Source organism: Pteropus alecto, unplaced genomic scaffold (assembly GCF_000325575.1).
Source record: "Pteropus alecto unplaced genomic scaffold, ASM32557v1 scaffold402, whole genome shotgun sequence".
Lineage (NCBI taxonomy): Eukaryota > Metazoa > Chordata > Mammalia > Chiroptera > Pteropodidae > Pteropus > Pteropus alecto.
The window spans coordinates 50,274-62,460 of NW_006432940.1; the positions used below are offsets into that span (position 1 = coordinate 50,274).

The 12,187-nt window shown below is 44.0% G+C and overlaps 1 protein-coding gene across 10 annotated transcripts in view; it reads right to left on the minus strand.

Annotated features, from left to right (window-relative positions):
* PPFIBP2 (PPFIA binding protein 2) overlaps nt 1-12,187 on the minus strand; it is a 129,048-nt gene that overhangs the window by 12,697 nt on the left and 104,164 nt on the right. For all 10 annotated transcript variants that reach the window (XM_015586021.2, XM_025043780.1, XM_025043781.1 and 7 more), the window contains 7 exons: nt 9,778-9,839; nt 8,571-8,646; nt 7,932-8,035; nt 5,843-5,910; nt 4,274-4,331; nt 3,367-3,408; nt 427-565 (listed from right to left, as the gene is read on the minus strand). In XM_015586021.2, coding sequence (XP_015441507.1) covers nt 427-565; nt 3,367-3,408; nt 4,274-4,331; nt 5,843-5,910; nt 7,932-8,035; nt 8,571-8,646; nt 9,778-9,839 — 549 coding nt within the window. The remainder of the gene's footprint in view (nt 1-426; nt 566-3,366; nt 3,409-4,273; nt 4,332-5,842; nt 5,911-7,931; nt 8,036-8,570; nt 8,647-9,777; nt 9,840-12,187) is intronic.

Here is a 12,187-nt window from a genome sequence, read left to right on the forward strand (position 1 = left end):
GAGAGGCTGCAGAGAGGAAGGCAGAGACAGGAAAGAGATGATCAGGATGACAGAGGAGGAAGAGGAAGGGTCAGGAAGGGTGGAATGGGGTATCTAAGAGGGAGGGAAAAGAAGAATGATGAGATAGACAGGAAAGGGTTCAAAAAAGGAGGAATAAAAGAAAGGAAATAGGGGTGGAGTAATTACAGCTGGAAAGAAAAGGTGAGTATACACCCTGGTTTTCTGGGGTTCTGAAGTGTTTACCCAAGGAAACAGTGTGCCCAGAGAGGGAGCCATTGTCTTTGGAAGTGGGACAACCCTGAGGTGTGACTGGTCCCATCCACCCGCCCCCACCATTCTCCAGTTGTGGGCTGTAGGGGTCGGTGCAGGGATCTTGTGCAAAGACACTGCTCCAGATGCCACCAGCTCAAGGGCCTGGACACTCACTCAGTCTCAGCAGGCCGCTCCCTGTGGGGTCAAGCTGGGAGGCGGTGGGACTGGATTTGGCAGCCTCTCCATTAGGCATGGCTCCTGAAAGCTTCCCAGGTAATGTGGGATATTTGTGATCCGCCAGAAAAGGGCTGTCCTATTAGAAGAGGGTTGGGGAGAGAGAGATGTTAAATTAGCCATCAGTCCCAGACTCAAACCCAGTTAGGAAATCTCCGGATGCAGGAATAACGCAATGTTCTCCAAGAGTCATTTTTCACTTAGGCTGACTCAAAGACCCTTTAAAGATCATTTAGTCCAGGCCAGGAAATAGGACCAGAGTTCTGAGAAAGAAACTTGCCCAAGGCCACACAGAAATGGAGTCAAGCCCAAATCCAGGGCTGACGGCAACTAACTCTAAATGGGAAGTAGAAGCATCTTGCAAAGGGGGTCTAGCACTTAGAGGCTCAATGAATTAACAGTTGTAAATTACTCTATGAGCTCCTGAATATATAAATCAGAAATCTAATAAAAGCTATTGCTTTACTAAAAATAATTAATATAGTGCATATTAATTATTATATATTATAATAGTTATTTTGAAAAATATCAGATCAAGGCAAAGTGAGAAAGTATGCACACAGTAAGGGGAAATGACAACAGAAAACAAGCCAAAGGGCTACATGTCAACGCGGAGTCCCCCAGGAACTTAGAATCATAGTCCGAATGAGGTTCAGTCTCAGTACAATGGGCCCTGGCCATAGAAAGCGTCCCAAAGAAACAGGTTGATTAAAAGAAGAAGACAAATTGGACTTATTTGGTTAAGAAGGATATAATGACCCCTAAATCTGCAAACCTGAGGGAATCACAGTGGAATACATTTGAGTGAGAATTTAAAAAAAAAAAATTTGAAGTAACATTACCAAGAGAATCAACTATGGATCCCTCGGTTGGACCCAGGAAAAAAGTAATATGAAAGACAAAACTGATTTCAAAACAGGCAAGTCAGAAAAGTAATGAGAGACTTCAGTACTGAGATATCTTTTGGAGTTTCATTTAGTTAAAAGTCAAGTACCAAGTAAATTTCTGAATTCAGTTTGCTTATACATGCATGTCCTAGAAATTATTTGAAATCCAATCATTCGTTGAACATTGAATATGAATGCTCTGTAAATAAGCTCAGAAAGGAGAGATATGAGAAAATTAGGCTAAATTCTCAAGGAATTCTGAAAGAACTGGCTGGTGAAGTAGATATAATCACAATTTTGAGAGATGGAGACCAAGTGATTTTTAAGTTCATGATCATTCATAGGTAGAGACTGAATCTGGTCAGACATGCGCTAAGAACAATGGTTTCCAAATACTAGTCTGGCTGGCTGCTTCCTTATCACCTGAGACACTTATTAAAAACAATATAAATTCCCAGGTTCCACTTGGTCTCATGAATCAGCCACTCTGAGAGTATACTCTGGAGTCTCTATTTTTAACAAGCCTATCAATTATTCTGATGCACAGTCAGACCCATGAACCACTGACTGTGGGGAAGGCAGCTTTTAAAAAGTTTAGAGAACTAAAGGGCATGTCTCCAAGTTCCGTACTATATAGGAAATTTGGCAGTGGGGAAGGGCTCTCGAGAACAGACTTCTGGTTGTGTCATCACACATATTCTCCTAAGACGAGGCAGAGACAACCAAGGCCATTTATGTGGGCTACCCTGGGAACTCATTGAGGAGCTAAGATGAAAAGAGAGCACAAATTTAACCCAAGGATGGGTCTCAAAGGCGGCCCAGACCAGTGAGAAAGATAACAAAAGGAACCGAGGGCAACAGAAACTGCTCTCAGCTTTGTTCCACTAAGAAGCAATGCTGGAAAGGAAGGACTCAGCAGCTGGAGAAGGTTGTGCAAGGTCGGGTTGGGATGCAGAGGCAACAGAAATGCTTGGAATCAGTTCTGCTTCTCTGGTCTCTCAGAATAAACCTGGTTACGGGGAATGGAAATTCCAGCCAGGGAGCAGCATATAACTGATTACCTAGCATGGAGAGGCAGCACATCCAAGTGGGAAGCGCCAAAGCATTGAGTCAGACCCACTCAGGCTAAGTCCTTTCTCTTTAGCCTCCCAGAACCTCTATTTTATCGCTTCTAAATAGAGAATAACAATTTCTGCCTCAGGTCTAGCACATAAACAGAGGCACAGAAAAGACCATGTGCCCAGGGCCTGGAGTGATAGCAATAACTATAAGAGCAGTCCCGAGGCACAGGTCAGACCCCATCTAGAATATCACACTCAAGTGTAGTCCAGGGCACAGTTAGAGGATACACTGTGAAACTGGTGCCGATCCAAGAAGACCGAATAGCTAAAGGCTTGTGATCATGAGAAGAAGATGTTTAGCCTGAGGGTCTTAAATTCTAGAGCTGTCAGAAGCAGGGAAGAATGACATTATTATTCCATGGGCTCCAGAGGGAGAGGCAGGATCAGCAATGCACATTCTAGGGAAGCCCAGACAGAGAGTATCTTAGAGTGTAATTAACTCTCAGTCATAGAAAAAAAGGGATAGTCACCCTTTTTTCTTGCAACTTTGGCTGAGTATATTCCTGTGTTTTTTAACTATAACATATCAGCACAGAAAGGATGAGAGTTGTCACATTCCTCTAACTGTGTGCTGAGATCACAACATCTCCCTTCCCAGCAATCAGATCTACATTGCCTGGTTAAAGATGAATTTCTCTGAGCCTGGAAAATGAAGGAAATAATAATAAATCCTGTCCCACAGATAATGGAGGTAAAAGTACATGATACAGCTGGATACATATACAAATAAGAAAGTTTTGTCTTTTCTCTCACCCTCTTACCTCTTATAATTAACATATTTTAAGGTTACAAAAGTTGTAACTTGCTAAATGAAAACATTTCAGCAAATAATGCAACCACAAATATGTCATAAGGACATGCAGTTAACGTACCTTGGGTTCTCCCACTGGAGAGAGCTGGTTCCCATCGACACACTATGAAATGGCAATGAGGATATCAATTATGTGGGGAAAAAGAGACCTATGTTAGTCACAAATAACACTTCAGTACCACCTTCTGGCTTAAATCTGCAAAGTTAATCCCCTCCTTCTCCATCTTTACGCTAGGTAATCACCATCCATGGCAGGAAACACTGGCCTCTGACCAACCCCATGATCTCCTGGGCAGCTGCTCGCAATCTGACCAGGGGGAGCGAGAGGCACATGATTGGGGGAGTAAAACCAGTGAATGGGCCCTGGCTCCTGCTGGCCTGAGACGTTATTGTATTATCAGGGAGGCTGGTGTACTGCTAGAGACCAAGGGATCTTATGCAGTGGGGTTCAAGGAAGATGCTCTTTCAGGGTAGGACCCCTTCGTCTCCAATGACCTCACAAAAGAGACTGCAACCTTCCCCTCCAGCCTGGGGGTCACCCACTACCTTCATGTGAGGGTCCACAAAGCCCTGCTCATATATTTCCAGACTCTTTAAAAACCCTCCTCTCTAACTTTCTCAGTTATTCCATAACTCACTCCTGGAGATACAAGGCCAGTATTCAAGATCTCTGGCTTAATCTGCCTCATGACTTCCACCTTACCTCCTCCTGCTCCCCACCATTTCCCCAAACCTGCATGTGCCTAACTCGACATCTCTCACCAACTGCAGGAAGCATTTTCTGACTTACTCGGCCTCTGAGATGCCTTGGGCTACACCTGACTGGTTTTCTCAAATTATCCATGTAACTATTGCCTCCCAATCAACTTCATAAAAGCCTCCACAAGGTGGGGACGAGGACCTTGCCTGTGTGTCCCACCACTGTGCTGGACACAAAGAAGTAATCTTGTGGAGACTGATAAGCTGACCTTATCCACAGATTCACTTCTCAAGTCTTCTAGACTACAGGAGAGTTTTTTCTGAGCCCTAGAAAAACAAAAGAAAGAGTTACTGGAGAAGGAAGCACATGGTATCATTCGTGCAGAAACATTCCAGATGTTTAACCAATAGTCTGTCTTCAGCTTAGGGTCAAGGCCAGGTAAAAATCACCCTCTCATCATAATCATTATGTATGAAACTGGCCCATCTCAGGGTATAGCCTGGTCTGACAATGTGTTGGTCTTTGGCGTGCCTGTTCCATCAATTCTGTTGCATCAATGTGAGCTGTTTTCTGGTCACAAAAAAACCATTGTCTACAGAGAAAAGGTGACAATACTGTCGTGTCTGCGAATCTAAGAATAACCTAGGGAGGAGGGATTATTTTAGAGCAGAGATGAGCACATTGGCTAGCCCCAGCTCCAAAGCATTACCTGCTATGATCTTCCAACCCTCTACACTGGCTCTGTATGCACTGAGGAGGCTGTTCAGAAGAATTTACTTTCTTGGGAACTATTTTGCAGAAAAGGGCACTAATTGGATAGAGAAGAGGTAATGCCACTAGTGGTCACAAGGGTTTCCTGGTGACAAATCTCCTTGGCAGTGATATTTCTCAATTTATATGAATAAATCAGCATCTGCTTGTACGTTAGTCTCTGTGAGTCTGGTCAGTGTGAGTTATTCAGTGTAGGCTTCCTCCCGAGGGAACTCATAAGCCAAATTTCTTATGCTGCAAAACTAAGGACTGGCCAATTGCCCTCTCTGACACTGCCATTTTTCTCTTGGGCTAAAAGCTCAGGAAACGATGGCTCCCTGGAAAGTGGTTCTGAAAGTGCACACTTTGGAGACTTAGCACCATTCTAGGGGAGCTTCCATCATGCTTGTGGCTGTTTTCTCCAGATGCCTTGGCTGAAAGACAGCCTGCTCTTGGCTGTGAAGTTCCATATCTCCATTACTTGGAAATGTGTTTTAAAGAGCTGACTTAGGGAAGTAGAAATAGGCTCATTTTGGAGGGAGCCTAGTGACCTCACGGGCTAGCCCCTTATGTAAGTTCATTGCTAAGCGAAGTTTCCCCAGAGCAATTGGAACAACTTCCCCGTAGGAGGAATGGCCCTCCTTAGAGAGTGTGGCTTGTCACAGAGAGAGATTCACCCTGAGAGCAGAAAGGACATTCCAAAGGAGCTGATGGAAATGACAAGCACACATCATGGGATGCTCTCGGCAACAAGGAGCTGCTGGAGGGCATGGTGAGGTACAGCCATCACTCGTGAGGCTCCAAGCCCTGGCTGGCTCTTTTCTCAGTGACAATGACTCAGACCCTCAGCCTGTGGAAAGGGAAGCCCCTGTTGCCAGGGGTGGGAGGCATGGCTCGTGACCACTCCATGGTTTTGGCCCCATTGTGGCCACTACTGAGGCCTGGATTGCTGTCCTGATGATGGGAGAGCAGGTGCACCCAGGACACGGAGGTCATGTTTGACATACTAGGCAGCGTTTGCCATGTCAGGAACCCCAAGAGGGGCCTGAGAGCACAGCAGTTCCAGGGAAATGCTTACACGCCCTACCTGGATTCCAGTGATTTCTGCGGTAGCGGAGGTGGCCCCACCGTGGGAGAGCTACATCTTGGAGGCATCTGCATCAGAAACAGAAGAGTCACCATAGAGGACAGTCACCGTTTGGAGACCACCTACCACCCTTTCCCCTTCTTTAGATGATTCCTCTTGGGGAGTTACAGTTCTGTCCCTGGGTACAGCTGTGATGGCTACCTCGATTCCGATGCCTTGCTCTTTCAAGATGCCAAGGAGGTAGGTGTAATTGAACAACATGGGACAACCTGGATCAAAGCTCTCATCTTATTAAGGGTCCTGAGACCTGAATCCCTGGGCTCTTGCTGCTCTTGCCCTTTCTGAGCTTGGTCCTTGAGCTTTTGCTTTCATTCAGTGAGCCACTGCACACTTTTTTAAAAACATTCCTTTGGGGCATAGGTTAGCCAGAGTCAATTTATCTTACTTGCAATGAGCAACATTACAATTGATACACTCGAGAGATGTGAGCAATATGTACTGCCTGTCAGGCCCTGTGCTAGGTGTAGGGTGAGCACTCCCTACATGAGGGAGGTAGATAAGTTAATTAGGATAAAAGATCAACAAAACATGTCCTTATGTTACCAATACCTATAACAACATGGGGAAGGAAGGGAGAGAAGGCCTCCCTCTCGCTGGTAGGGAGGTTAGGAAGACTTCAGAGGGAAGAACACTTGAGCTAAATCTTGAGAAGTGAGAATGGGCTCACCAAGTAAGCAAGAAAAGGAGGTGAATCACAGGTGGCATGAACATGAGCTAATAGCTGTGTATAAACACACAGTGTCTCATGTCTTCAGTATTGCACCGACTGCAAAAACCATCTCTTTCTCTAGAGCACAGTATTTTTTTGGTCTACTATAGGAAGAACCCTGGCATTATAGTATAGTTGTTAAAAGCTAGGGCTTTTTGGTCACATAAACCTGAGTTCAAGTCGAGGTTCTGTCATCTACTTGCTGTATGACCTAGAGCAGATTACTTAGCCTCTCAACCTCAGCCTCATCACAATAAAGTAAGAATCCTGATAGGATGTCATGAGGAGTAAATGAGGTGAGTCACATACAGTGCTCACCGCAGTGACAGCACAGAGGTACTGAGTATGTATAAAATACATACTGTATAAAATATAGATGTATAAAATACATACTGTATAAAATATAGATGTATAAAATACATATGCATAAAATAGTTACCGCTATTTTATTATTGCCAACAATCTGGAATGCTTGCTGTGACTAGGTAACTGGGTCAGTGGGTGACACTTTTGCTCCTCCCTTAATTAAAAGGGTTGAGCTGGACCACTAAGATTCTTTTCATTTTGACTGTACTGGAGTTTCTAAAACCTTTTAGATGCTAGGCTGAAGCTCCTTCTCTACCTGAGATCTGTATCTATGAATTTATTTGCTTATTTGTATCTAGCCTAAGTCCAGAGAGACTAATATAATAGGAATAGATTTTTTTAATGCCTAGAGCACCCAGTCTTCCAGGCCCGACCCTGCTTAGCTTCCAAGATCAGACGGGATCGGGCATGTTCAGGGTGGTATGGCCATAGAGGACTAGATTTTAAGCAAAAGAGAAAGAAAATCTTAGTGTTGGTTATAGGGGATAGAGGGGACATTTATGACATAGGAATATATCACTTCAAAACTTGCAGTTATCTCTCTAAATAAGCAAGATGCATCCATTCATTCAATAAATGTTTGTTGAATTCTACTAAGTACCAGGTATTACTGAATTCCCTGGAGAAACAGTGGTAAATAAAGCAAACAACATCTTTGGTCTATGCTTACAGTCCAGAAAGGAAAGAAAAAGAAACAAGGAACTGGATTGAAAAAGAAAATCCCTACTCTTGAAAGTCCAGTGTCCACTCTGCTGTCCCAAGTGGAACCGGCCTGTTCCTGGGCCCCTTGCTTCCCTCGATGCTCTCCCCAAGGCCTCCAGGGCCACTTCATTGATTTAAATTTTCACCTGTCAAGATTTATGCCTAACAGGTGCCTAATTAGATCTACCCCTGTGCTTAGGGTGAGCTCTTAGGGCCTACTGAAACCCCACAAAATGAATGGAAACACAGCACCTCTGGTTTAAATAATTCTTCAGGGCCTTTATTTGTAGTGTTCCACTTTCTGAAACTTCCCTCCAGGTCTTCCTCATTGATTGAGAGACTTCTTTCTAAAGGCCCTGGAAGCAGTAATGCAGAAGAGATGATCACTATTGTGATTTATTCAGAAACCTGTAATTGTACAACAAAATTCTAACACTGTTTTTCACTCATGAAGAAAAACTAAGAAATATATAAAGGGACATTAAGTATGATTCGAAACCTTCTTCGGGGCATCTGAGCAAGGACTATCATGAGTGTCATCTTGAGGTCAAAGGTCAAAGCTCACATAAGGAACAGAGAGAAGGTACCCTGTAGTCTTCTTCTCTGACCTTCTCACTCCTTGACCACAGGGCTCAAGTTGAAGGCTTTATTTTCTTGGTGATCTGGATAGTCCCTAGGTGTCCTGAACTGAGTGCCATTTGACAAAATTTCTGGAAATCTTAACAGCTGCCAATTTCCCACAATCCAGGACAGCCTAACCAGTTCTGTCCTCCAGCAGAGGATCTTCTCTGAATGAAGATGAAGAATGTTCTGGCAAGAGTGCCTCTGGGTTTAACAGTAGTTGGAATACTTTTGAGAGAGAACGGTGGAATCCCCAGGGGTAGCTCTTACCTTGAGTTGCCATCACAATCTCCTTCACCCTTCGGTACTGGTTTAATAGCCCCGTGAGCTCCTCTATCCGACGGTCCTGTCACAGTGCGGGAGCAGACTTACATGTAAATACCACCACTGGCACCTCGGGTGAGTTTGTTTGGAGCCCAGGCTATATTCCAGGCCCACTGAGAAAAGGTGCCATGTGAAACCTATGGAGCATTCTAAAGGGAAACACTGTGTCAAGGCCCCATTTCAGAGCCTGGGTTCTCAGTGATCTGCCTCCGAGGCAGCTGCAGGCACCCTTGTCTCTCCTCGAAGGCTGAGTCCAATCTCTAGCCATAAAACAATCCCTGCTCGACATAGCCATTGTGGGGCTTAAACATTTCCAGAAGAGGAAGCTCCCTGTCTCCCTACCCTCCTGAGATAACCATTAAAATCTGTCTCTTGGTCCAAGTGATATCCTCTAGAGCTACATGCAAAAAAAAAAAAAAGACTAAAATAAAGCTGTCTATTTATCCCAATATCCTTGCCTGTTCCTTAGGAGTCTGAGGTTCCTTATACAACAGAGAACATTCCTGGAGGGATCATTTCCTTCAGCAAAGGCCCAGGGACTTGGGAGGCCACACAGATTCTGGAGTAAGACAAACTTGGGTGTGAACTCTAGTTCTGCTATCTACTGTTACCTAATCTGGGGCAAAACTACTTAATTACTTTGAGTCTGTTTCCTCATCTGTAAACTGCAGGGCTGTGATCCTCCAAGCTGATGTTCGTGTGAGGTGGGTACTCAATATTTCTAGAGGTGGTTATTTTATGATTATGCAGGAATTAGATGTGAAGAATAGAAAATGGCAGGGTAAATAACACTGCAAACTGCCTAGTATCTCTATGATGGGTCTATCACTGGATCATGCATGTTGGAGAGTTTTGCTAGGAGTCTAAGGAGCAACGATGGTATTGGCAGTAATCACAGTGGTATTTTTTAACACACATCAGCATAAACAGCCATGGCTTTAATCTGCATTTGGGGGATTCCATTTAGGCAAAGTTCCCAGACATCAAAGCCAAAAACAGGTGCTTAAGGTTTATTCTCTAGAAGGCAGAGGGCATTCTCCTGACACGTCCCTGAGTCAATGGCCTGATGGGCATTGCCGTGTCCGAAATATCAGAGACAGGCAGGGATGTCAGCACAGAAGAGACAGGGCAGCCCAATGACCAACCGTCTTACCTTGTCTTCGTTGGCAACCAGCAAAGTTTCCATCCCCACTTTCAGACGTTGAATTTCTTGGTCTAAAAGAATTTACGTGTAGAAAGAATTATTTATATAGATACAGGCAGCTATCCCCACATGCTAAGATGCTCTTCAAGTCCAAAATTGGGGACTTTCCATGTGAATAAATTATAGATGGACTTCTTTCCTTCTTCAAAGACCCCAGGATGATGTCTGAGATAGAGTCAGACTTATTAAACATTTCTTGGACTAATAAATGAATGAACCCATCATTTTATCTTCTCTTTATAGACATTTGTGGGAAAAAAACAAAGAACTATTTACTCAAGGGTGACAAGGAGGAACCCCAAAACAACTAACATCTTACGAGAACACATTTATCATTTATAACGAGTAGGCATGTACCTAGGCTGCAACTAGTTTTAGAGAAAATCATATAGTTCCCTGGATTGTAGCAAAGAATTTAAAATGGGGTGGGGGTAGGGGGGAGTCTACAGTTGAATGGAGACTTGAAAAGAAGAATTATCTAAGAGTACTTGGCTTAATTTGAAATGGTATAGTCAAGACTAATGACTGTTTAGGTGCATCTATAAATATATTAAAACAAACTCTACAGTTAAGGAAAACAATCTGATTTCATCATAAATCTATAGAATTTCCCTATGGGCTGAGGTATTTGTTTCAGTCTATGGTGGACAATTCATGCCCTTCTCTCACTTTGGACCTCCTTGACTTCTTCCCAAACTGGTTGGAAAGCCAGGTCAAAGGCCAATGCCTAAAGAAGCTAGAAGTCATTCCGCCAGATATATGAGGGTCTAGTAACTAGCATATAGTTAGATTTTCCAAACAAGGACCTACACCCATCCCCTAACTTGGTACTGCAAAGAGAATAGGGATGTCTACATAAAAAAAGTACAGGGGACAAGGGAACAAAATTGTAGGCACCCCATTTCCTTTCTGGATGCTTGCTACATCCAACAAGAATAGGAGAACAGATCTACGGACTTTTTGTAAATAGCTGTAGGGATTCATTTTCAGAGTAAAGTGCAGAGAACTTGTTCATTATCTTAGGCTCTTGGCATCTGAAGATCAGCTCTGCAGCCTAGCCTGTGGGGGAGGGCAGTACGCTCCATATGAAGGCTGGCACACCCTGATGCTTTGGGCAGGACCTCACCTGAGCAGCAAATGACCAAAGGACCAGCTCCAGGAGGTACCTGATGATGGAATGGGGTAGGGCCTGGAAGGCTTGAATTATGAAGAAGCTTGGGGTCCTGGGGGAAAGCTGGTGTAGAAGTCATGGATAGGGAAGGTTTCTGTCCAGGTTTTACATCACAAATAGTCTAGGCTATCTTGGGGGACAGCCTCCACATTAGGCTTGGCAGGTAAGTGACACACTCAATGGCTTGGGAAGAGAAAGGCTGAGGAAGGGATGAGCATACTGGTGGCTAATTTTTTTCTCTAGCCTAAGCCAGTTTCATGGCTACATGCCTTTCCCACTCCAGCCAGGGATCAGAGCCCACAAGCGAAGCAGTGCTAACGCCAAAATGAGACTAGGTAATAGGGCTGATCCACTAGGCTATAGGCTCTCTCTCAGCATTGCTCTGCAGCCCAAGGTAAGAGGAAAAGATGGAAGATGCACAATCATTTGGTATACAAAGCAAAGAGCTGTAAATACTAAAGATGTGTTAATAAGAGGATTTATCCTCTAGTTTTAATCAGTAAGACTTGAACTCCTCAGGGACCATTCACCATCCTTTGGGCCAAACACTGTGGTAGGCTCTGCAGACTTGGTCTTAAACAAGACAGACACAGTCTCTGCCCCAGAGTGAAGGTGATAGTCTATATAAAGAGAACCCCCAAAATACAACACTGCTAAGTTATAATGGATGCTATGAAGAAAACAAAAAGAACACTGACTTAGAGAAAAACAGGATTGGGGGCATCTACATACGATAGGGTGTCCAGGAAAAACCCTTCTTAGAAGTAACATTTAAGTTGAGATCTAAAGGATAAGAAATAACTGTTTTGTTTCCTTAACCTTGGGGCTTTGTATGAGTATCAGACAGGTATCCACTAAATGACCGAATGAACTGCTAAAGCCTCCCTTTTGGTGATGACACAAAAACAAGTCATTTCAATCAAGTGAATGTCTAAAACTCCAGAGGTAGCTGCACAGAGCTTTAATGATCAGAGCGCATCTGAGAAAAGCCTTCTGAGCTGAGTCTTCCGGGCAGGGGTGGGGGTTCACGGCAATGATTCCATGATAGAGCTGTGCTTTATAGGCCCACTCGTGTGTACACAAGCATGTGTGCACATATACATGCACCTATATGCACATTAGAACAGCTACTCACACAAGCATACACATACATACTCATTCACAGACACACATGCCTGCTCACAGGAA